This window comes from Myxine glutinosa, chromosome 1, assembly GCF_964187855.1.
Source record: "Myxine glutinosa chromosome 1, kmMyxGlut1.1, whole genome shotgun sequence".
Lineage (NCBI taxonomy): Eukaryota > Metazoa > Chordata > Myxini > Myxiniformes > Myxinidae > Myxine > Myxine glutinosa.
The window spans coordinates 440,165,638-440,191,573 of NC_136261.1; the positions used below are offsets into that span (position 1 = coordinate 440,165,638).

The following is a 25,936-nucleotide window of genomic DNA, read 5'->3' on the forward strand; positions in this document are numbered from 1 at the left end:
ACTTTGACAGTTGTTTGGAGAATGGGATACCCCGAGCTTCAATAATCTACTAGGTGGAATTCCTGAATTTGTAGCATAAGCTGGAAAATGGCCATTTTCCAAAATGGCCGCCACGGGGCCAGTGCCAAACAAGAAATGCCTATAAGTTTTGATAGGAACATAGTAGATTGATGATTTTGGTGTATATTATGGGGTTTTCAGGTATGCCGAACACAGTGGTGCTGTTAAAAAATATTTTAGACATTGCCTAGTTACCGAAATCCAAGATGGCCACCACCAGAAGTTTGTCAATCAAGAAAACGTGTATAAATTTGAATACAAATGTAGTAGAGTGATGATTTTGGTGTCTATTTTGGGGGTTTCAGATATGCCTGACATAGTGGTGCCATCAATAAACATTTTAGATGTTGACTAGTCATTAAAATCCAAGATGGCCGCTACATGAAGTCCGTCAATCATGAAAATATGTATACCTTTTGATAGAAACGATGATGGATTACGATTTTAGTGTCTATTGTGTAGGTTTATAGTATTTCATACCTAATAATATTGGCTTTCGGGAAACTAGAGCCTGTCATTTTCTGTTTTAAGAAAGGGCATTTTCTATTTCATCAATTCTCAAACTGTTAATTTCACTTGTTAATACATTCAAAATGTATTAACATGTAAGATATAGAACATAAAGTACAAATTTCATTTCAGAATAGTACCAAATTCTGGTATTTTAACCGTTTTTCTGCTTTGAAATGGAAAATGACATTCCCTAGGTAACAGTAACATTTAGATCTTAGCTAGTTTTGGACAAAAAAATTTAATAACAAGAATGAAAGTAAAAAAAACATTGCAGAATTATATTACACAGCACAGATGGAATGATCGCCAGTCATGGTATGAATATGATTTCAAGCACAGAGAGTGGTAAGATATGATAATCCAATTAATTATCATGTCCCATCCCGACACTGTTTAAACAGCCATGATTTAATGTACTGTCTTATCTGCATTACTCAAGATGTCACTGGCTGACTCCTTATTTTGACACACTGATTCTTGTTGCTTGTGACAAAAGATCACACAATTTTGCCCTGCCTTTTTGCTTGGGCACCGCTTTGTGTCGCACTTTCCCATGCATTTACAGATGACAAGCTTCTCGTGGGGTCGTCGTTTGAGACATTTTGCAGGCAAGAGAATATCATTATCAATCACCCAGCCATAGTTTGTTGGATCTGGAGATGAGTGGAAGTCATCGAGAAGGCACAGGGCAATACGCACAACAAAAAAGCTCTCTGTATATGGCCGCGAATGACACATGATGTAGGGGGTCGGGATTGTAGAGGCTTTGGCGTCGTAGCTCGGATATGGCACTCCACTCGAAGCTGGTCGAAGGTCAGAGATTCTGACGTGGACTTTGCACCAGCCCACACATGAACGAGGTACTCCTCAGCTTTCGTCACATCCTCTTCCGTTAACTGATTTCACTGAGCAAAATCGGCCAGAAACGTCTGTGGCTCATATGACAGAGATGCGTGTTTTGTGCCCATCTTGCTTAGCGTATCATCGCCAGTGAGGACATGAGCCTTCACTATGACTCTGCACAGTCCCACTCCCAACTTATCTGCGAGAACATGAAGTGGTAGATGACGCCTGCGCTTACCAGAGCCAAACTCTTCCCACAACTCTTGAAGACCCCTCTCGCAATTGAGGGATAAAGCGAAGTAAACGCACTATTGTGTCTGTGTGATTGGAGATCACAAGCAGCCGACTACTCCCACGATCCACCTCCCATGCACAGTGAAGAACGAGGCGATCATCAGCTTCCTCCAAATGACATGTCAACGCTTCGATAGATTCTGAGGTTTCGGCAGATGGTGGTGCTGAGGTCCTCCCTGCATGCAGCAACTGTGCTGGCGCAACTTCCTCATGTCTAATGCATCCACTGAGTATAACGGTCAGCTTGATGAGCTCAGGCATTGATGCCAGCCGGCGGGCTCGCTGCTGCAGCTTGGTTTGAATTCTATTGCCATAATAATCTGTGAGAATTCTCTTAACATCTCGATTATAAACCTCCACACTGTCATTAAGGTTCATCATCATCTCTCTTATTTCTGTCATTGTAAATCCATACCCAGCCTGAATGAGTGGACCTAGACGTGATATGACCTCAATGAATACATCAGTCTTAAGGCTAGTTTTGGGTTCACATGTACATTCTATCTGCTTTGACTTTGACACATATTGTTTGAAATAAGACATGACAATATAAATCTGCGGCATATACATCTTCAGGACTGCCTAAGTCTGCACATCTGACATACACGTCATCTTTATGATAGTGTATTGCATCCAAAAACTTCTGTGAACTTTTGACCTTACAGAGAGAGTCTGACCTTTTCCCGCACCTGTTTCCCCTTTTGTTTGGCCCAGACCCTATCACATGCACATATGACACAGTCTATATAATTTGAGTCAACAGCAGTGCTGGGTCCAGGACGAGGTATGGTGGAGCTCCGTGTGGATGGCTTGTGAGCAGTCAAGTCAGATAGTACTTCAGGTACCTCATCTGCAGCAGGTTCTTCAGAAATGGTTGGAAGGTTTCGTACATCAGTGTATTTCTTATAGCAAGAATATGTATTGTGATATTTGAATTCAAAATCAGGTCCAATAATTTTCAACCGTTTGCTAACATCATCTTTCACTTCCCCTATATCACGGACACATTTTCTACCTGCCCCCCCCCCCCCCCCACCATGGAGCGGTTCTGTTTTCTTGCCTTTCTTCTGGCAAATGATACATCTTTCAGGGTGAAGAGGAGCGGGAACAGGCGTTGAAATAAGGAGGTTAAGTCCTTCTGGTGTGGTGCTGTCTGCCATGTTTCAAACCTTTCAGAATTGAATCACCTGAAAAAGAATGAGAGAAAATTAGGAGAGGATATCAATGAGAAACAAATTTGGTGTTTATTATGGGGTTTTCATCTAAAATGTTTATTGGCAGAACCATTGTGTCAGGCCCACCTGAAAACCTCATAATAGACACCAAAATCATTCATCTACTGGGTTTCTGTCGAAAGTTAGATGAGTTTTCATGATTGATGGACTTCAGGTGGCAGCCATTTTGGATTTCGGTAACTTGGCAATGTCTAAAATGTTTTTTGATGACACCACTGTGTCGGGCATACATGAAAACAACAAAATAGACACTAAAATCATCAATCTACTACATTTGAATTGAAATGTATTCACGTTTTCTTGATTGACGGAATTCGGGTGGCGACCATCTTGGATTTCGGTAACTAGGCAACGTCTAAAATATTTTTTGACACCACTACTGTGTTGGGCATACCTGAAAACCCCATAATATACACCAAAATCATCAATATACTACGTTCCTATCAAAACTTATAGGCATTTATTGTTTGGCACTCGCCCTGTGGCGGCCATTTTGGAAAATGGCAATTTTTCAGCTTGTGCTACAAATTCAGGAATTCCACCTAGTAGATTATTGTAGCTAGGGGTATCCCATACTCAAATCAACGGTCAAAGTCTATGCCTTCTAAGATGTATACGGGTTTCTATGCCAGGGCCTGGACGATTAATGAAAAGTAGGTAGGCAAGTTCTTTTTACACTTTGTAAAGGTGGCTCAGATGTTAAAATGGCCTAAGGAGTCTTGGATTATGTTAGTACAAAGTGTTCTGGTGGGTAAAGCTCAATATATCTATTCGGCTTTACCGATTGACCAATGTGCAGATTATGAGAAAGTTAAGAAATCCATTCTCAAAGCCTATGAATTGGTCCCTGAACCTTACCGATAAAAATTGAGGAATGCCAGGAAGCGGAAGAATGAGACCCATGTGGAGTTTGCCAGAGAGAAGGAAACTATGTTTGATGGGTGGTGTGACTCGAAAGAGATTGGGGAAGACTAAACCGTTTACGACAATTGATTTTGGTGGAGGAATTTAAACAGTGTGTCCACGTGGGCATTAAAGTGCATCTGGATGACAAAAAGTACCTGAGTTGTATGAGGCCGCAACAGTGGCAGATGACTATGCCTTGACACACAGGATGGGGTTTCACTAACCTAACTTCCTGCCTAGAGGTAGCCATGGGAGTTACATTAAATCAGATTTGGCTTCCCTGGCAAGGAATGCCCAGAAACACGACTGGCACATCCTGCACAACACCACAACGATAGTGGCGTCTCCAAGCAGACTCAAGTCCCGCCATCCCTACAACAGGGCGGCACAAGAGATGCTCAGTTCTATCCCTGACAAACTGTCTAGAAGCGCATGGCTGGCGGCATCTTGGAAGCAGGTGTGGGAAACGGCCGGGCCCACCCGCATCCACCGCTACATCAGGGACCCAGGAGGTGGCGTCGTAGGAGAAGACCGACCACGCCTGCAATGGACCTCGCTGAACCGTCTACGTACGGGGGTCGGCCGCTTCAAATCATCGCTGAAGATGTGGGGCCTGGCAGACAGCCCAGAGAGGAGTATCGAGCAAAATCCTGGAAGTCCTTGCTGGAAGTCCTAGCTGTGTCCATGTGGAAGTCCTAGCTGCGTCCATGTGTTTGTTTGTTTTTCCTCCACCGCCCCCACCCCGATTCCCACGCCTGTTCCCCCCAAGCCCTCTCCCTCCTACAGATCTCCCTATGTCCCTGCTCTCAAATGTTGTACATGTGTGCTTCCCCCTCTCTCCCCATCTTCTCTCCCGCTCCCTTTATTTTGTTTTCTGTGTCCGTTTGTTGTTTTGTCAATAATGTTCGCTCTTACACGAGCCTCGATCTTGCATACCAAAAAAAAATGTGGTGCCTCAAATTTTAGTGATCAAAAGTCTGACCGTCCAAAGCAGACATACCTTCCAGGGAGCCCGAGGCAGACCACGGGATTTTCCTGCGGGCCTATTTGCGCTTTTTGCAAGAAACCTGGGCATTTGATGTCCCAATGTTACGCCCTGAAAATGAGAAATCAGGATCGGAGTCAGACTACTGCAACCCCGAATGCGTTGGCCAGTGCGATAAATCGTCCTTGGAGGACAGTGAATTGTGAAGATCCCCGTGCCAAACTTACTGCATCAGAGAACCACCTTATCCAAGAGGGTTACAAGCCTTTCATTTCCAAGCCTTTCATTTCCAAGGGGTTTGTGTTACTGGATGGGGACTTAACCAACCGGAGACATGTTTGGGTATTGAGGGACCAATCTTTGATGTTCGAGGGCATTTTTCCATTTTTTGAAAAAACTGCAACTGGGGTTAGTGTCTTCTTCTTCTTCTAACAACATGATCAGAAATCGATAATTGATAATCGGAAACTAAAAAAAAATTCAGGTGTAACCTCAAGCCCAATACATTAAAAAACATTTTTTTTTTCTTTTGTATACAGAATCGAGGCTCGTGAAAGAGCTAACATTTATGACACAAAAAAAATCAAACAGACAAACAAAATATATAAAAAGAGGGAGCGGTAGACAAGATGGGGAGAGAAGGGGAAGCACACAAACACAACATTTGATAGCAGGGACATCGGGAGATGTGTGGGAGGGAGAGGGCTTGGGGGGAGGAGGCGTGGGAAGGGGGGGGGGGGTGTGGGAGAAGTGTAAAACACAAGGACACCAAGGATTTCCAGGAATGAAGTTGGTATTTCAAAAAAATGGATTTGGGATGAAATTAGCGGATATAACACAATTCTGGATATAACACAAACAATAACCATTTTTATTGATTTACTCACCTTTAGTTCAGCATGAGCAATCACCACAGCAACAACATCGTGGTCCCGATGATGTCCACCCATGCACATCAAGCACATCAAGCTCCCATCTTCCTTGCAGTACACTTGGTTTGGCTTTCCATGTTCTGTACATCTTAGTTCCTCAATCTTCACTCCAGGATCCACCAGTTTGTGCCCTTTCTGTTGATGAGGTTTCAGGTGTTTCTCACAGCAGAGGATCTCACAAGGTACACACCTCTTGGCTGCCTCTCCATTACAAACCTCACAACGACTCTCGGTGCCGCCAGTGCTTCCCTTTTTCACATTCACAATATTATCCACTAAGTGGGCAATGGTCACATTCTTCTTGAGTTTTGGTTTTTGTGGACAAACCTCACGGCAATTTGGACAATCACAACCTGTGTCTTCTTCCTTGCTCTCCCAGTATGTCTCTATGCACACAGGACAAAACGAGTGGCCGCATGCCAAACCAACAGGCTCCTCATAGACCGCAAGGCACACTGAGCAGGTGAGTGCATCCAAATTATCTCCCATATCAGAGGAAGAAGAACCCATCTCCTTGGGGTCAGAGAAGAGTGTGAAGCAGGGTTGAATTAAAACCTGCAAATGGAGATTGAAAAGAAGAAAAACTTAAGCTATTGAAACTGTAACTATAATCACATAAATAAATACAGCACATACCTCTGCATACCTCGTTAGAACGCATACCTCCACCAGGCTGAACAGTTTATACGTTTTGTATCCCACTGATAGGCCCGATCTGTCTCCGGACCTTCACCAAAATGTAATAGGCTTGTTGTTGTCACCTGCCCAACTCGTCCACCACGTTTAGTCCGAAACTTTTTGAAATATCGTGCTATATATCGTTTTTGGCCCTCTGTCTCAATGGTGAAGAATTACTTTGAAGAATTCTTATATCCAGATCCAGATCGTCTCCATAATTTGAAAATCTGATCAACTTGTTCTTGTCAGACAACGAACCTGTCCACCAAATGTCGTTTGAGATTTCCTCCTCACAGACAGACTGACAGACAAGGGGTGAAATCATATCCTCCGTCCACCTCAAGTGATGTAGGTAACAATTACGTGAGGAATAATTATTATTCAGGGTATTGGAATAAGTGTGTGTGTTTGTCTGTGTAAGTTAAACAGTTAAAAGGAAGGATTATGTGATTGAAAAGGTTTGAGATCACTGATATAGATAGAATGTGTTGGTTGCCATGTTTGATTTTCAACATGAAATACTTACTTTTGATGGGAAGAGAGAAACAATTTCCACACCAAAATCTAAGCATTCCAATTGTACAAAACAGAGGGATTGTGGGTAACAGTTGAAATGCTGGCAGTAAATAAATTTCGATGAAGATTATTGTCAAATGGAGTAATGAAGATTCAGGTTCAGTGAGAAATGCAGTTTTTTTGTGTACATAGCCGAGGCTCGTGGGAGATCGGGAGCTCGTACTAGTACAATGAACGGATCAGAAAGTGACAGGACCAAAGGAGAGAGGGGGGAAACACCAACAGCAGAGAGAGGGGGGAAACACCAACAGCAGAGAGAGGGGGGAAACACCAACAGCAGAGAGAGGGGGGAAACACCAACAGCAGAGAGAGGGGGGAAACACCAACAGCAGAGAGAGGGGGAAAACACCAACAGCAGAGCCAAAGTAGTTGAAGGACTAAGGGTTATTGAGGGTCTAATGACGGTCTTGAGGGTCTTAAGGGTCTTGAGGGGTTAATTTGTCCAAAAAGTCTTCAGGATCTAAAGTTAAAGCTTTACGAGGTTTCGGGTTTACCTATGAAGTGTCTAAAGACAAGGGTTTGGTAAGGTCTATGAGGTCTAAACGGCTGAAGGGGTCTGAGGGTTTGAAGGGTCGAAAGGAAAAGGTCTGTAATGGTTTTAAAGGTCTAAGGGATTTAAAAGGTGCAAATATCTCAAAGGTACGTCCCAATATTAGGTAATTAACGCTACACCACACGTTAACACTTGAGTAACAACATGGCAGCTATTATTAAGTTCGCCGAACTCTAGTATTCTCCAGCTCTGGGTTAACGAAATGTTTTTCTATATAAGATGGAGGTTCATGGAAGAGTAAAACCTGGTGTTGGCTAAACGGTTAAGGTGGTTGGCTTAACATTGCAAAGTTCTGTGTTCAGGCCCCCATCATGCAAGTGGGGTCAATCTTGGATCTGTATTTCATAATTGAGTGAAATATGTTTTTGGGGCCAAGTGGGGTCAATCTTGGATCTGTATTTCATAATTGAGTGAAATATGTTTTTGGGGCCAAGTGGGGTCAATCTTGGATCTGTATTTCATAATTGAGTGAAATATGTTTGTGGAGCCAAGTGGGGTCAATCTTGGATCTGTATTTCATAATTGAGTGAAATATGTTTGTGGAGCCAAGTGGGTTCAATCTTGGATCTGTATTTCATAATTGAGTGAAAGATGTTTTTGGGGCCAAATGGGGTCAATCTTGGATCAGTATAACATAATTGAGTGAAAGATGTTTTTGGGGCCAAGTGGGGTCAATCTTGGATCAGTATTACATAATTGAGGGAAAGATGTTTTTGGGGCCAAATGGGGTCAATCTTGGATCTGTATTTCATAATTGAGTGAAAGATGTTTTTGGAGCCAAGTGGGGTCAATCTTGGATCAGTATTACATAATTGAGTGAAAGATGTTTTTGGGGCCAAGTGGGGTCAATCTAGGATCTCTATTTCATAATTGAGTGAAAGATGTTTTTGGAGCCAAGTGGGGTCAATCTTGGATCTGTATTTCATAATTGAGTGAAAGATGTTTTTGGGGCCAAGTGGGGTCAATCTTGGATCTGTATTTCATAATTGAGGGAAAGATGTTTTTGGGGCCAAATGGGGTCAATCTTGGATCAGTATTACATAATTGAGTGAAAGATGTTTTTGGGGCCAAGTGGGGTCAATCTAGGATCTCTATTTCATAATTGAGTGAAAGATGTTTTTGGAGCCAAGTGGGGTCAATCTTGGATCTGTATTACATAATTGAGGGAAAGATGTTTTTGGGGCCAAATGGGGTCAATCTTGGATCTGTATTTCATAATTGAGTGAAAGATGTTTTTGGGGCCAAGTGGGGTCAATCTAGGATCTCAATTTCATAATTGAGTGAAAGATGTTTTTGGGGCCAAGTTGGGTCAATCTTGGATCTGTATTACATAATTGAGGGAAAGATGTTTTTGGGGCCAAGTGGGGTCAATCTTGGATCTGTATTTCATAATTGAGTGAAAGATGTTTTTGGGGCCAAGTGGGGTCAATCTAGGATCTCAATTTCATAATTGAGTGAAAGATGTTTTTGGGGCCAAGTTGGGTCAATCTTGGATCTGTATTACATAATTGAGTGAAAGATGTTTTTGGGGCCAAGTGGGGTCAATCTTGGATCTGTATTACACAATTGAGTGAAAGATGTTTTTGGGGCCAAGTGGGGTCAATCTTGGATCTGCATTACATAATTGAGTGAGAGATGTTTTTGGGGCCAAGTGGGGTCAATCTTGGATCTGTATTTCATAATTGAGTGAAATATGTTTGTGGAGCCAAGTTGGGTCAATCTTGGATCAGTATTACACAATTGAGTGAAATATGTTTTTGGAGCCAAGTGGGGTCAATCTTGGATCAGTATTACATAATTGAGTGAAAGATGTTTTTGGGGCCAAGTGGGGTCAATCTAGGATCTCTATTTCATAATTGAGTGAAATATGTTTTTGGGGCCAAGTGGGGTCAATCTTGGATCTGTATTACATAATTGAGTAAAATGTGTTTTTGGGGCCAAGTGGGGTCAATCTTGGATCTGTATTACATAATTGAGGGAAAGATGTTTTTGGGGCCAAGTGGGGTCAATCTTGGATCAGTATTACATAATTGAGGGAAAGATGTTTTTGGGGCCAAGTGGGGTCAATCTTGGATCAGTATTACATAATTGAGGGAAAGATGTTTTTGGGGCCAAGTGGGGTCAATCTTGGATCAGTATTACATAATTGAGTGAAAGATGTTTTTGGGGCCAAGTGGGGTCAATCTAGGATCTCTATTTCATAATTGAGTGAAATATGTTTTTGGGGCCAAGTGGGGTCAATCTTGGATCTGTATTACATAATTGAGGGAAAGATGTTTTTGGGGCCAAGTGGGGTCAATCTTGGATCAGTATTACATAATTGAGGGAAAGATGTTTTTGGGGCCAAGTGGGGTCAATCTTGGATCAGTATTACATAACTGTGCAAATTACGCTGTAAAAAAAAACTGTTTTGAAAAAACATTTTCCTGAACATTTTCTTTCATGGAAAAAATATTTCCATGACCTGTGAAGTAGAAAGGAATGAATTTGTATTCAACATGAATCAGCATGAAATATGAGATAGAAATAAACAAGAAGAAGGAAAACCAGATAAACCGGGTGTTTCACTTCACTCTCTCACACGCACATCGTTGATTTATAGGGAGGACAACATGAACAGATTGATGAAAATAAGAAACTTATGGTATTTGTTACCCTTGAGGTCCTTCCTTGTAGTTTGTTTCTTTAACAACAAAAAATACTCTCCAGGTGTCACACTAACTAATGTTGGCTCAATGGTGGGAAAAGTTGGAATGGCCATCATAGGATATTCGACATTGTACGTCGAACGTGGTCAATACATTTACCCCCTTCACCCCCAACCCCTTAACCATAAATAACGAGCCAACACCAAGAAACTCGACACGGATGTTCATCATTTTCTGTACAGTTTCTAAACATGTCACGTTATTCCCAGAACTGGATGATTCTCTTGAGGCCTTGAATAGAAGTCACGGGTGTGGCTCTAAAACTTGTTGTAAAAGGAAAAACTTTTTGACTCGCCCTCATATGTATGTACAGGTTACGAAGTTCGGAAAACAGGTATAAAACAGGTAAATGTAAAACGTATTGTAAAATAAGGTACAAATCAAACACAGGTACACAAACACATCGGGACCAAAAACAAGTGGGAACCATATATAACAATCACAAGAATTTCATATTTACCCTTGTTATTCTAAAGATGTTTATCAATCCTTGTGATAAAATCATATAATAATCTGTTATTCCACAAACCCAGTAACAATTGGTTCACGAGTTATCAAACAGAGTGACCACGATATTCGTCATGGTTGTGTGTCTGTCTGTGTGTCTGTCTGTCTGTCTGTCCGCAGCATAACTACCCGATGATGTCATGCCATCTTGATGAAACTTGGGTGGGAGGTTGATATCATGATCTAGTTGTGTCCTTCCTAGAGTGGGTGTATCGCGCCCATTGTGGGCGGAGCCACGCCCAAGGAAGATGTCTTTTTAGGGGGTAATCGAGTTCAAGCTACATCTTCTCCGAGGGGTTTGGTGGAATCTGACAGGGGTTTCGGTATTTGGTTAGGCCATTGTCCTGTGTCTAGCCCCACGGAGCTCGATTTTTCATTTTCTCCCCAAGGTCAAGGTCAAGGTCACAAGGTCACAAAATTTAGAAAAGTTGATTTTTGAGGGTTTTATTGCATTGTTCACTTCCGGATAGGGTGAAATGTCGTACATGATCTTATATTATCACATATATCATGAAATACAAGTTTTCCAACAAATTTCAGAATCTTCGACCTTTGACCTTTGAAGGTCACAAGGGTCAAATTTTCAAAGTTGTCGGAATCAAACCGAATTTTCGGTATTGTGTAGCTAACTAACCTCATAACTGATTATGGTCCCGATTTGATGCATCAATCGTCGATGATCGTGACGACTGTGACGATCGACTTGATAGTCCGTCCTTTGTCATTGAATACCGCTCGCTCTTGAACCATCATCGTCTCCTGACTTGTCACATTTACATTACCTCTCCTGATGAAGCTGGTTACAAACTGAACGATTGTTCGATCATTCAAGGAAGTAATACAGGTGTGTCAGTTTCATGCCATCACACAGGAATGTAATGACGTCATCGACTTGCTGTGCCACTTTGACTTTGTTGTTACTGTTTTCACATCTCATGACAATCTCACCATCGTTTGCTTCCACCTCATTTCTGGAATGTCCACAACACTTTTATAACTTCTTCACTTCACATTACAACAATGATGTATATATTATTATCATTTCAAAAATATCACGTGAACATTCTTTATCTATCTATATAATCTAATAATAAATATTGTTGCGGTTTTGTGAATAAAGGCAACCCCCCTATAGTTAGTTACACCACAACATCTAGCCTCCCATAGTTAGTTATTTCTTATTGAATGTAAAGATTAGCCCTTTCCCATTGTGTAGTAATAAAGACCAAATATGCGTTGAGTCAGGCAGGATGATTGTAGGCCTCGTTGAAGCCTAAATTGCCTCATCAAGGGAGTAGACTAGGCCCTGCAGGCCCGAAGGAGGAATGGAACCTTCCCCGAATTAAGAATGAGACATTCCTGGGAGGAGACAGTGAGCAACCAATGGGAGCTAAAGGGAAGGCAGGGAGGAGTGACAGAGGATGGCCAATGAGGGGCTATCACATCACGTGACTCCAGGCCACCAATTGAGACGGATGGAACATTCAGGAAGCAGTTTGGGTGTTATAAAAACCCAGCACAGAACACACACTCTCTCTGGTTCCTGCGCCTGTTTCGTCATCATCACTTCGTTCCTGCCGCAATCGTCTCCGGCTGTTGGCGCCTTGGAGTGGAGCGATTCCTAGTGTTTTCGTCCACCGAACCGATCCTCGCACGTTCGCTGCATGACCAAGCCCATCCGGGTGAGCTGCATGACCAAGTCCATCCGGGCGAGCTGCACGACCGAGCCCATCCGGGCAAGCTGCACGACCAAGTCCATCCGGGCGAGATGCACGACCGAGCCCATCCGGGCAAGCTGCACGACCGAGCCCATCCGGGCAAGCTGCACGTCCGAGCCCATCTGGGTGAGCTGCAAAACGCGGCCGCGCTTCCCTGCGCACTACCCTCTCCCCCTTCCCCGAATGAATGAGGGCCCTTGTCTGGGGGTATAGATAAGGCTTTTTTTTTCTTTTTTTTTTTTTTTTTTGTATACAATATCGAGGCTCGTGAAAGAGCGAACATTAATCACACAGAAAGACAAACCGACACATAAAACATATAACATAGGGAGCGGTAGACAAGATGGGGAGAGAGGGGGAAGGACACAAACACAACATTTGAGAGCAGGGACCGAGAGACATGGAGACATCGAGAGATCTGAGAGAGGGCGAGGGCTTTGGGGGGGGGGGGGGCGTGGGAAGGGGGCAGTGGGAGAGGTATAAAACATATGGACACTGCCAGGACTTCCAGGAAAGAAGTTGGAATTTCAAACAAGGTGGATCTGGGGTGAATTAGCGGGGGTAGAAAAGATCAAGGTTTTGGATGGGGGAAGATAAGAGATGGTGGTGAACAGCTGTTTTAAAGACCTGGAGGGAGGAGTGGGATTGAAGGGAGTGAGGGAGTTTGTTCCAGAGGCGGGAGAAAAGAGGAATGAAAGAGTGAAGGTGAGCGGAGAGCCGAGATTTCGGCAGTTTAACCATCAGAGGGTTGCTGGCAGATCTTGTGCGACCTGTAGGAATATTTGGGGGACAGAGCACAGAGAGAGCTGGGGGTGCAAGGCCGGAGAGGAGTCGGTAGAAGACAGAAAGACCACCTACCTGCCTGCGGTGAGTGAGTGAAAGGCCCTCAGAGATAGCTTCATCGCGGGAGATTCCAATAATTCTGAAAGCTTTGGTTTCAACAGCGTGAAGCCGAGCTAGGTGTGAGGCAGGAGCACCGGCCCATAGGGGAGAACAGTATTTCTCTGTTAAGTTTAACAGTAAGGCTGTTAAATTTCTCTGCTTTTTCTCTGTTCTGTACATACCTGTAATTAAATACTGTGTTTGGTACCTCCAACCTGACCGTCGTTGTCATTTACCATTGATTGACCTAGCATCGCCCGAAGTAAAACCGCTCAATCGGGTCCGAAGTACGCTTTGTTTAATGGCACGGGTCACGCGACGGCCAACCGCTCGGGCATCAGAAATAAATGTGACTTGTGCGGGGTTCAGTCCCCGTCCTCATGGCTGCGTGTGTCCGAAGGTATTCGGGTTGTGACCGCTAACCCTTCCACGCGCAGCTGCGGGCTCGGCAGCTGGAGTTGCCTTGCAATCCATCAACCACGAGTTTAGTCGTGGTCGGCGGCCTCAGTGGAACCGGAGTACGCGGGGGAACGGGGCATAAACCCCCCTTTGTACGTCGACGAACCAGGGATCCGCAACAATATCTATGAAGCTCAGTTGACTTTTTCTCCACTAAATAACAGCGAAACGGAGTTGAGTAAAAGGGTGAAAATTCTACAGATGCTGTGATAAATAACTACCTCTGCCGGTGTGAATGTTTTAAAGAGAATAGACGTCTGGATCAATTTTCGAATTAAATTTAAATCCCGATTTATATATATAAACGCGAGTTGTCTGTGTGTGTCCGCGTTTTATTCAGAGAGGGCGGAACGGATCTTTATCAAACTTTCAGAGGTTCATCAGTGATTGCATGGGAGTGTTCTCGGCAAACAAACAAAAAAAATTGAAAAAAAAACTTCGTTTTTTTGCAGTTAAAAAAACAAAAATCGCTTGATAGTGCCGAAGCCTTTTTTAAACTAATGACAGTTATTCACAAGTACACATCCGCATAAATGCAGTCACGTGAAAAAGTAAGTACACCCCATGTAAAGTTTTGACTTTTTCAACATATTTTAACATACAGCTATTTGATCTTCATTTCAACAATATTGATAGATAAAGGTGATATAATATAACAAATATCATGAAACATTTACATTTTGTAGTCCATTGTATAATTTAAATAAACATAAATGCAAATTTCGCATGTGGAAAAAGTAAGTACACCCTTGGCTTTAATAGGTGGTATTGCTCGGTTTGGCAGAAACAACCTCAGGTAGGCGTTTCTTATAACTGTCTACCAGTCTCTGACATCGAATGGTAGAAATTTTTGCCCACTCCTCCATGCAGAATTCTTTCAGCTGTGCAATGTTTGAGGGGTTTCTTGCATGCACAGCTCGTTTAAAACCCCCCCCACAACATCTCGATGGGATTTAGATCCGGGCTTTGACTTGGCCATTCCAAAACCCTCCATTTATTTCTTTTCAGCCATTACTTGGTGGATTTACTGGTATGTTTAGGGTCATTGTCATGTTGCAATGTCCACCTTCGGTTGAGCTTCAACTTTCCGACAGATGGCCTCACATTATCCTCAAGCACCCTCTGGTACAATGAAGAAATCATAGTGGATTCTATGATGGTGAGCTGCCCAGGCCCTGATGCAGCAAAGCTGCCCCAAACCATAATATTTCCACCACATTGCTTTACAGTTGGTATCAGGTTCTTGTGGTCAAATGCTGTCTTTGGTTTTCGCCAAACATGTCTTCTGGTACTGTGGCCAAATAGCTCTACTTTTGACTCATCTGTCCAGAGCACATTGTTCCAGAAGTGTTGGTCTCTGCCAAGGTGTTCATTGGCAAATCAAATTTGTGCAGCCTCTTTATAATGGTAGACCCGTGCACTTTGCATCAACAGTGGCAAGAGCTACCTGTAGGTCCAGTGATGACATTCTGGGGTTCTTAGAGACTTCTTTCAGCATCTTGCGGATTGCTCTCGGGCTGAACTTGCTGGGGCGGCCTGACCTGTACAAGTTGGCAGTTGCTTGGAATCTTCCTCACTTGTAGATGACCTTCCGGACAGTCGAATTGATTTCAAATTGTTTAGAGATCTTTTTAAATCCCTTCCCAGACTCGTAGGCATTTATAACCTTCTTTCTGAAGGCCTCAGAAAGCTCTTTTTATCTAGGCATGGTGACGCCGCACACTTCAACAACAAAGGGCAAACCAAACTAAATGTCTGAGGTTTTAATAAGACAGGTTCCTCCAAGATCCTGTCTAACAATGTTCTAATCATTTGCACCTGGGCTGGTGCACATGATTCTAATTTTTGGTATTTGAAGTAGTGATAAATGTAGGGGTGTACTTACTTTTTACACATGCGAAATTTGCATTTATGTTCATTTAAATTATACAATGGACTACAGAATGTAAATGTTTCATGATATTTGTTATATTATATCACCTTTATCTATCAATATTGTTGAATTGAAGATCAAATAGGTTGTGTTGAAAAAGTCAAAACTTTACATGGGGTGTACTTACTTTTTCACATGACTGTAAATACAAAACAATTACCAGACATTTGAATACAAATAAACCAAACAATTCCGGATATGTACGAATTTGGAAGTACGACTTCTTCTTCTTCCCGATCGGCATCACACTCAACTCAAACCTGAGCCACATTCACTCAGAAACGTGAGCCACATTCACTCAGAAACGTGAGCCACATTCACTCAGAAACGTGAGCCACATTCACTCAGAAACGTGAGCCACATTCACTCAGAAACGTGACCCACATTCACTCAGAAACGTGACCCACATTCACTCAGAAACGTGAGCCACATTCACTCAGAAACATGAGCCACTCCCCTTCCTCTCCTTCATTACAATTTGCTATATTACAATAAAAAAAATACATAATAAGATTTACAAAGTACCCTTCTGATCCCTTTGCTGATCAATCTGAAAGTGCAGGTGTGAATTTTGAGGTGGAAGAAAGACAAGAGGTGGATAAAGAAGAGAGGAACACAGAACCTGTGGTGTGTTGTGATATTTCCAGGATCCTCATGTGATTGTGAAATGACTCGTGTGCAGGCGAAATGCCTCGTGTACAGGTGAAATGCCTCGTGTGCATGCGAAATGAGTCGTATTCAGGTGAAATTCCTCGTGTGCAGGTGAAATGCCTCGTGTGCAGGTGAAATGCCTCTTGTGCATGTGAACTGCCTCGTGTGCATGTGCAATGCCTCGTGTGCATGTGCAATGCCTCGTGTGCATGTGAAATGCCTCGTGTGCATGTGAAATGCCTCGTGTGCATGTGAAATGCCTCGTGTGCATGTGAAATGCCTCGTGTACAGGTGAAATGCCTCGTGTGCATGTGGAATGCCTTGTGTGCATGTGAAATGCCTCGTGTGCATGTGAAATGCCTCGTGTGCATGTGAAATGCCTCGTGTGCTTGTGAATTGACTCGTGTGCTTGTGATTCTCCTTCCTCTTCATTAACGGTATGGACCTCAAACATCCGGGGCCTTCGCTCACACTTGACTGATCTCTCCATACAGGTTGCTTTTGACAAACCAGACGTGATCTGCTTAACAGAAACTTTCCTCCTTCATGATGTCTCTGATTCCTGGGTATCTCTCCCAGATTACTCCCTCCTCCGGTATGATAGACCTGAGCCTCGTCCTGGAGGTTGGGTGGCTATCTTTATAAAAAAAACTCTCTTCCTCACTCGCCCTGCACTGCCCTCTCTCCACCTGACCCTCAGAAATACCTTGGGCTATGGCTTCCCCTTCGCTCCCACCTTTTGTTCATATGTGTGTTGTACCGTCCACCAAACAGTGATGACTCCATCTACATCTCGCTGTCTGATAATATGGACCAACTTCTATCGACCCATTCCAACTCTCTCTTCCTCATATGTGGTGATTTAAATTGTCACCATGCCAGTTGGCTGGATGTGGGTACCTCTCTCACCAGCCTTGGCTCCTCAGCAAAGGACTTCTGCGACTCACTGGGACTGACACAATCTGTGAATTTCCCGACCCAGATCTCAGTCAACGGAGCATCTTCTCTTCTGGACTTGGTTATGACTAACTTCCCTGAAAATGTCTGCTGCTCTTCCTCTGCTCCAATCAGCTCATCTTATCATGTGCTTGTTAAAGTGGACATCTCTCTGACCATTCTCAGAGAGCCTCCTCAGCGTTGACGAGTCTGGAATTTCACTCACGCCAAGTGGCACGGTCTTCAGGCAGCCATCAATCATCTGGACTGGTCTCCCAACTCGACCGCCTCTGACATCAACTTATCCTGGGAATTCTTCCAAAGTAATTGCTCTCTCTCATGCACAGATTTATCCCATGTCGTCTTCAGTTGTCATACCCTTCCTCCCGTCCATGGTACATGGAATCTTGTGGTGAGGCTGTTGCCCAGAAACAACTAGCCTTCGCCTCCTGGAAAGCAAATCCAACGGAAGGAAATCTCATTTCCTTTCACAAAGCCCGAAACAAGTGTGTGTCCGCCCTCAGGAGAGCCAAGAAACAATATCTCTCGATTCTCAAGACCGAACTCTGTTATCTGTCTCCCTCTTCGAAATCCTGGTGGCGTCTGGTCAAATCTGTTTCTGGTGTTTGTTCCCCCTCCATCCCCTCTCTCACCTCAAACGGCTACACGGCTGACTCCGCGCATGAAAAAGCTGAATGCCTCAACTCTGTGTTTGCCTCTAAATCTTGTGTCCCAAACCCATCCCTCTCTGTACTCACCGTACCCAGCCATACCCAGCTGCTCCTGGACTCTGTGTCCTTTCCTCCTGACAAGGTGGAAAAGTTTCTGTCAACCCTCGACTTTGATTCTGCAACTGGACCTGACGGCATCAGCCCATGGGTCCTAATATCCTGTTCTTCCGCTCTTTCACTCCCTCTCTCTGTTGTCTTCACACTCTCCTTTGCTCAAGGTCATCTGCCATCTGCTTGGAAATCAGCCAACATCACTGCTTTGTACAAAAAATGTGCAAAAACAGATCCTAGCAACTACAGACCAATCAGCCTTCTCCCAATTATCAGCAAAGTCATGGAATCCATCATTGCTTCGGATATAAAATCTTTCCTCTTCTCCAATGGCTTGATCTCTGATCATCAATTTGGTTTCAGACCTGGTCACTCTGCTCTGGACATGCTGCTTCTGCTTTCTCAACAATGGATGGAGGTCCTCAATGCCAAACAGGAAATTAGAGCTGTCTCCCTTGACATATCACATGCCTTCGATACGGTCTGGCACCCCGCTCTGCTCACCAAACTCTCCTCCTTTGGTATCCATGGAAATCTCCATGCATGGCTGGTGGACTTCCTCTCTAGTCGTAGTCAACGTGTGGCCCTGAATGGGTTTCTCTCATCTCCTCTTCCAGTTCAGGCTGGAGTTCCCCAAGGCAGTGTTCTGGGCCCTGTGCTTTTTCTGGTCTTCATCCATGATCTCTCTGACTCTCTTGAAAATCCTCTCTGTCTCTTTGCTGATGACTCTGCTCTCTGGCCCTCCATTCCTCATCCCTCAGATCGGCAGTCTGCTGCCTCCTCACTCTCTGCAGACCTGGACAAAATCACAGACTGGGCAAACAAGTGGAACATGTCTTTCAATCCTGACAAATCTCACACTCTTACGATGTCTCTCCAAAAAGACTGACTGGACAACCCTCCCATCCACTTTCTGAATAATCCTATCCAAGAAGTTCTGTCACTCAAGCTTTTGGGTCTCACTATCTGCCATGATCTTTCCTGGGAAAACCACATTTCAAATCTGGCCTCCAAAGCCAGTCGCCGACTGGGTATCCTCCGTCATGCGAAGTCCTTCCTTGGCACACCTGAGCTCCTCACCACATACAAGGCTTTCATCCGCAGCTCAATGGAATACTGCTCTCTCCTCCGGGCTGGTGCTCCTGCCTCACACCTAGCTCGTCTTCACGCTGTTGAAACCAAAGCGTTCAGATCATTCGAATCTCCCGTGATGAAGCTAACTCCAAGGGCCTTTCACTCACTCACCGCAGGCAGGTTGGTGGTCTTTCCGTCTTCGACCGACTCCTCTTCGGCCTTGCCCCCCCCCCATCTCTCTCTGGGCTCTGTCCCCCAAATATTCCTACAGGTCGCACAAGATCTGCCTGCAACCCTCTTATGGTTAAACTGCCAAAATCTAGGCTCTCTGCTCACCTTCACTCTTTCATTCCCCTTTTATCCCACCTCTGGAACAAACTCCCCCACTCCCTTCAATCCCACTCCTCCCTCCAGGTCTTTAAAACAGGTGTTCACCACCATCTCTTGTCTTCCCCCATCCAATACCTTGATCTTTTCTACCCCTGCTAATTTCACCCCAAAATCACTTATTTAAAATACCAACTTCTGTCCTGGAAGTCCTTGGTGTCCTTGTGTTTTATACTTCTCCCACACCCCCCACCCCCTTCCCACGCCTCCTCCCCCCAAGCCCTCTCCCTCCCACACATCTCCCGATGTCCCTGCTCTCAAATGTTGTGTTTGTGTGCTTCCCCTTCTCTCCCCATCTTGTCTACCGCTCCGTCTTTTTACATATTTTGTTTGTCTGTTCGATTTGTTTGTGAAATCCATGTTAGCTCTTTCACGAGCCTCGATTCTGTATACATATATATATATATATTGTTGCGGACGCGGTTAAAGATGTTATTTACCGAGCGGTTGGTATTACCGCGACCGAACAGTTCCCCCGATTCTTCCCCAACTCACCCGATTCACCCAGACGTTGGCCAAATCACGCTATGCCAAATCAATGATAGAAAGGACACAACGACTGGGAAAGAGGAAACGACGCAAGGGGTACAGTTCTCAAGACCTCCGGAGGAGGGTATAATTACAGTGGTGGAGAAAAGGGGTAGATTACAAGGCAGTGAGGTAAAGACACAGAAGAGATGGGCACTTAATTACCGTCTTATCTTATCCCAGACAGACCACAGACAAACGGAACAAGGCAGACTTACACAGGGATTGATGGCAGGAAGGGACAGGTAGGTCGATAGCACAAGGTGCACCTTGGCTCGGGGACAGGATAAAGCACGGTCCAGAAGATGCGGGGAGGTGTCACAGCGCTCGGAGGGGACGTCTTTCTTTCTCCAAGCTCAGCGCGCATCTCACGTCACCTCCCCCTCACTGCGCATGCTCAGCCGGGAGTGACACGCCCTCGGCTGGTTGGTTCCGCCCCACTGGGGCCAGTCCGCCGCTTCCATTGGCTGCGGGGGTTACCGGGCTCCGCCCTTGACGAGGGGCTGACAGGGAGGCCCTATTTGGTAACCCCGTCGAGCACATGTTTGATGGCGGCTCGTTGGGAAGGCCTGGTGCCCTCCCAACACCTCCTACCAACCAAGCCGGAGTGAGGACGCGCACTTCCTGCGCTCGTTGTTGTTGTTGTTGTTGTTGTTGTTGTTGAACTGTGAGGAAGAGCTGCGGGGAGGTATTGGGAGGTCCTAAACTTCCTAACGGTGCCATACAATCACATTCTGGTGCAACGAAGGGTCAGAATTAATGGAAACGAGTCCTTAACTGACATAGACTAAGAATAACTAGCAAGATGTCCTATAGTTGTCTTTCATGAGATGCGGTGAACCTGGGCACGACATTTAATGGGGGAAATAGGGGGAGGTCGGGTCTACAGAGTGTTGTTTACAGAAAATGGGACTAGGGAATGGGGGATTGGGGATAGTTGGGAAGTATTGAGGAAATAGGGGAATATTTACAAGCGGATATGGATGGATGCAAATCCCATATCCGCAACAATATATATATATATATATATATGTATGAATGTATAGTGTTGCAGATATGAGGACTGTATTTTTTTTGATTGATTGTGTGTATTATTATTATTGGTTATTCTGCGCCTCCTGCCTCCGGAGCTGTGTAAAGGTCAAAAGGGCGTCCCGTAATTAGTCCACAACATACACGTCAGCCAATCATAGAATACCCCTGTTCGATAGTTATATCTTATTCTGTGTTTTAGGGTAAGGCTGTGTCTCCCATTAATAGAAGTACTCCATTGCACCAAGTGAAAGAGATAGATTCCCTTCATTCCCATTCCCAAAACCTCCATTCCCCCTTTTCGTCGATTGGAAACTACCTCCGCTCCAATTGCCGCCATTGACCACGAGGCAGGGTTGCGGGTCCCCACCTCGTCATAGAGGGGAGGAGTGAGTCAGCCCCACTCAACCAACCACGAACAAGGGGTTGGACTTGGAGAGGGTGTGGAGAGAAACATCGAGGAGGTTCGCGAAGGTTGAGGGGTGGGGCTTATATAACCCGCAGGCAGGGCGTTCCCAAGACAAGGGAGATGAGCTTTGACGACAGAGAAACTGCGAAAGAAGTCCAGGGTTGAACTGCAGCTCGAGCCACCGAAACTGCACTCACTGCAGCTCGAGCCACCGAAACTGCACTTGCTGCAGCTCGAGCCACTGAAACTGCATTTGCTGCAGCTGGAGCCACCGAAACTGCAGCCACAGCAGCGTGAGGCCTGGACGGCAGTTTGGAGCAGGGCCGCGAAGGAGCGGCGCCTGCCCACGAGTCGATCAGCTGCAGAACTAGTTGGACCTCCCTATCCCGCCAGCCATCCCCCAGCCACCCACCTGCCATCCCTATCATCATTCCCCGTGTAAGTGTGCTCGTAGTCTGTCTTTTGTCTTGTCCCTGGGTAGTAACAATAAGTCTGTATAAGCTAGTATTTTCACTGTGTCACCTGCGTCTCATGTGCTTGTAAATAAACGTGACTGCTTTCTTTTTGCTTATGTGTGTGAATAGTAAATAAATTTAGTAGTATTTCCAAACCTTTCTTTGCCTTCGTTTTCCTCTTTGCATTCGGTCGCTTTAGAGTTTTCCCGATTGAATAGCGGTGGCGCGATCCGGCCAAAGTTTGGGGCAAATCGGGTATTAGTCGGGGAATAACTGTTCGGTCGCGGTAATACCAACCGCTCGGTAAATAACATCTTTAACCGCGTCCATAACAATATATATATATATATATATATATATATATATATATATATATATATATATATATATATATAAAGCCTCGTGTGCTTGTGAAATGCCTCGTGCACAGGCGAAATGCCTCTTGTGCATGTGAAATGAGTCGTATTCAGGTGAAATGCCTCGTGTACATGTGAAATGACTCGTGTGCAGGTGACATGCCTCGTGTGCAGGTGAAATGCCTCGTGTGCATGAGAAATGCCTCGTGTACAGGTGAAATGCCTCGTGTACAGGTGAAATGCGTCGTGTGCATGTGAAATGCCTCGTGTGCATGTGAAATGCCTCGTGTGCATGTGAAATGCCACGTGTGCATGTGAAATGCCTCGTGTGCAGGTGAAATGCCGCGAGTTCAAATGCGTCATGTGATTGTGAAATGACTCCTGTGCAGGCGAAATGCCTCATGTGCATGCGAAATGCCTCGTGTCCATGTGAAATGCCTCGTGTGCAGGTGAAATGCCTCGTGTGCATGTGAAATGCCTCGTGTGCATGTGAAATGCCTCGTGTGCATGTGAAATACCTCGTGTGCATGTGAAAGCCTCGTGTGCTTGTGAAATGCCTCGTGTGCTTGTGAAATGCCTCGTGTTCAGGTGAAATGCCTTGTGTGCAGGTCAAGGACGACGTGTGCAGATGAAATACGACGTGTGCAGATGAAATACGACGTGTGCAGATGAAATACGACGTGTGCAGATGGAATACGACGGGTGCAGATGAAATACGACGGGTACAAGCCAAATACGACATGTGCAGGTCAAATACGACGCTTGCAGGTGATATACGAGGTGTGCAGGTGAGATGCCTTGTTTACAGTTGAGATGCCATGTGTGCAGGTGAGATGCCACGTGTACAGATGAGATGCTACATGAAAACCCATCAGGACTGTCCCATGGACAAACATGCCCCTCCACCTGAAGGCTGAAATCACATGGTTAATCAAGCAAACACAAATCCGAACCCCAAAGGGTCAGAACACGTGGTCATACAACTGGACCATTCACCATAGGTGATCCCCGACCTCACCTAAACAGGTACACACAGCTCTCAAATTGATCACTGTGTGTCAAATTCCAAGTAGTATGATTTGTTCATCCCATATGATCCCTTTTCTCAATTTGAGTCCCGTCTTTTTTCACCGGGACAGATTCACTACTATGATACTGTGACAGAAAACGTACCATCGACATCGAAAACCTCCGAAAAACAAAACGTTTGGGATGGTTTTACACTCATCTCCTCTTTGAGAAAGAGGAAAACACCTCGGAATGTTTCTCCACCCCGTTAGGAAAAGAAGGTGGTGTTGGACTCCGATGCATTGGACACAGTACCACCTGATAAAACATCGATGAGTAATCGATATGAAGTATTGCTAAATGTGAATGCAGATCCTCTGCCCGCTGCCGATATGGATCCTCAGCCTAATGTGGAGGAGTTGCCCTAACGCGCTACCTACAGATGAGATTGGAGTGCAAATTACGTTAAATCCTTGTGCGGATTATGACAACTCGGTTCGAGATTCGACTGGGGGGCAAAAAGAGCAAAATTTGACCCCTCAGTGTTCCAACGCACCTGACGGCGATTTTTCAAATCAAATAGTCGTTGTACCGGCCAATTTAGAAAATGTACCTGAGCACAATGATTGTCCCGAGGAAGAACCTCAAATTGTGCAACAGCTTGCAGAATCGACCCTCCCCCCCACCACCCACATTACCAGGGGTTCTGGTGGAACCTCTCCCTCAACCTGTTCCTACAGAAACAGGGCAGGTGCTTCTGACATGGCTGAGGAGGAATCCTATGACATTGAGGAATTCCCCCATACAGTGATTCCAATGTCTTACCATCGCAAATACTCAAGTTTCTGAACTAGACTTTTAGAAAAAGATATATTGAAATAAAAGATCATTTTTCTGATCGACATGGGTTTATTGAAACAGCAAGGTGTATTATTCGCGGACCCAGTGACCACAATTTCATGGAACCCCAATGCAGTCGGCTTAAGAAATACATTGTTAAGGCAATAAATGAACTAAAAGGATAATACGCACATTGCCCTTTCCTTACCTCTTTTACATCTCTATGACTATCTTTGGTAGCCTCATTATAATTGGTGGTGCGAGCCAGTCGAGGATGCTCCAAGTGGTCAACCTTATTAGATATAAAATGGGATTTCTAAACCCCCCACCAATCCGAGCAGATCCCCGTATCCCTCCTTGCCCCCAAAACAGGAAGTGACTCATCACAAACCGGAAGTGTTCGAATTATTTAATTAAATAAATATTTTAAAAATTTATTTAATTTTCACATTTTCACATTTTCACATTTTCATGATTTCCCCAAAATTTCACATTTTCCCGATTTCCGATTTTTTTACATATTACGCAAAGGGCAGACTCCCACATCCCTCTTGTTTCTCCAAATAGTAAATTTTTTAACCCATATATTTAAAAATTTGAAAATAACATTGTAATGTTTGGGAGAAAAAGCAATTTTTTTTGTTGGCATATATATAAAATGAATGAACAACAAGACAGAATGTTTCAATATATACTTAACTAATTAAGCGTTTGGTTGAGATACTTTTAATATGTATACACAATTATAATGCAAATAGGGATAACACACAGGATGAATGATTAAACGGTAAATTTTTAGTTGGTTTATATAAAATGAGTGATTTTTTACCCGTTTGGGAAAGTAAGATAAAATTTAATAATCATGAGAATCTACCAAATTCATTAAGATGTCTAATAGTTGGTTCAAGGGGATGTGGGAAAACCTGTTTGCTTTTAAAGATGCTTCTTACTCCAAACTTTTTAGACTATGAAAATTTAATAATTTTCACAAAGTCAAGTTTTCAGCCAGAGTATCAACTACTATCACAAGTTTTTAATGTGGGACTTAAAAAAGAAGATATAATCGCGTTATTTAAACGTCAACACAAACTAAATGAGTATAACATTGAAGATATAATACAACTATTTTGTGATACTCAACAAAAGGGTAAAAATAAATCAAAACCCACATCGTTTATACCTTCAGCTTGTATTCTTCGTGATAATATGGATGATATACCTTTACCCCAAGATTTAGATGAAACAAAAAACAAACTTGTATATCTTTGACGATTGTGTTAATGAGAGAATCCAAACGGTTATTGACAGCCACTGTACAAGGGCACGGCATTCTTCTTGTAATTGGATTTATCTCAGCCAGTCATATTTTCAACTCCCTCGTCGCTCAATAAGAAACAATGCTAATACTTTTATTTTTATTCAAACTAAATTCAATAGATATAGATAATTTTTGAGAGATACTTGTTCTACATTATGTAGTAAAAAGGAATTTGAGGGGTATATGAAACATACGGTTGGAAAATATAAATATATTGTGGTTAAAGAAGATGATATAATAAACGAGCCGAAGAACGAGCAAGAAAATTTAAGGAATATAATCAATTACGTTCAAAAGTTGTTAAACAACAGGAAGAGTTAAAGAAGAAACGGAGTTGGAAAGTATCGGGTGAAGAAATATTTGAAAGAAAACAAGAGG

At 43.9% G+C, this 25,936-nt stretch overlaps 2 protein-coding genes across 4 annotated transcripts in view; one reads left to right on the forward strand and one right to left on the reverse strand.

Annotated features, from left to right (window-relative positions):
* LOC144889679 (E3 ubiquitin/ISG15 ligase TRIM25-like) overlaps positions 1-25,936 on the forward strand; it is an 875,104-nt gene that overhangs the window by 483,876 nt on the left and 365,292 nt on the right. The window lies entirely within an intron of this gene.
* Positions 793-25,936, reverse strand: part of LOC144888201 (E3 ubiquitin/ISG15 ligase TRIM25-like) — a 450,981-nt gene continuing 425,837 nt past the window's right edge. The window contains exons 1-3 of one of the 3 annotated variants that reach the window (XM_078770864.1): positions 11,425-11,732; positions 5,724-6,323; positions 793-2,897 (exon numbers count right to left, since the gene is read on the reverse strand). In XM_078770864.1, coding sequence (XP_078626990.1) covers positions 2,883-2,897; positions 5,724-6,323; positions 11,425-11,457 — 648 coding nt within the window. In that variant the 5' untranslated portion in view covers positions 11,458-11,732 and the 3' untranslated portion in view covers positions 793-2,882. Of the gene's footprint in view, positions 2,898-4,851; positions 4,948-5,723; positions 6,531-11,424; positions 11,733-25,936 lie in introns of those variants that run through there. The other 2 variants (XM_078770863.1, XM_078770865.1) reach the window with 2 other exon arrangements.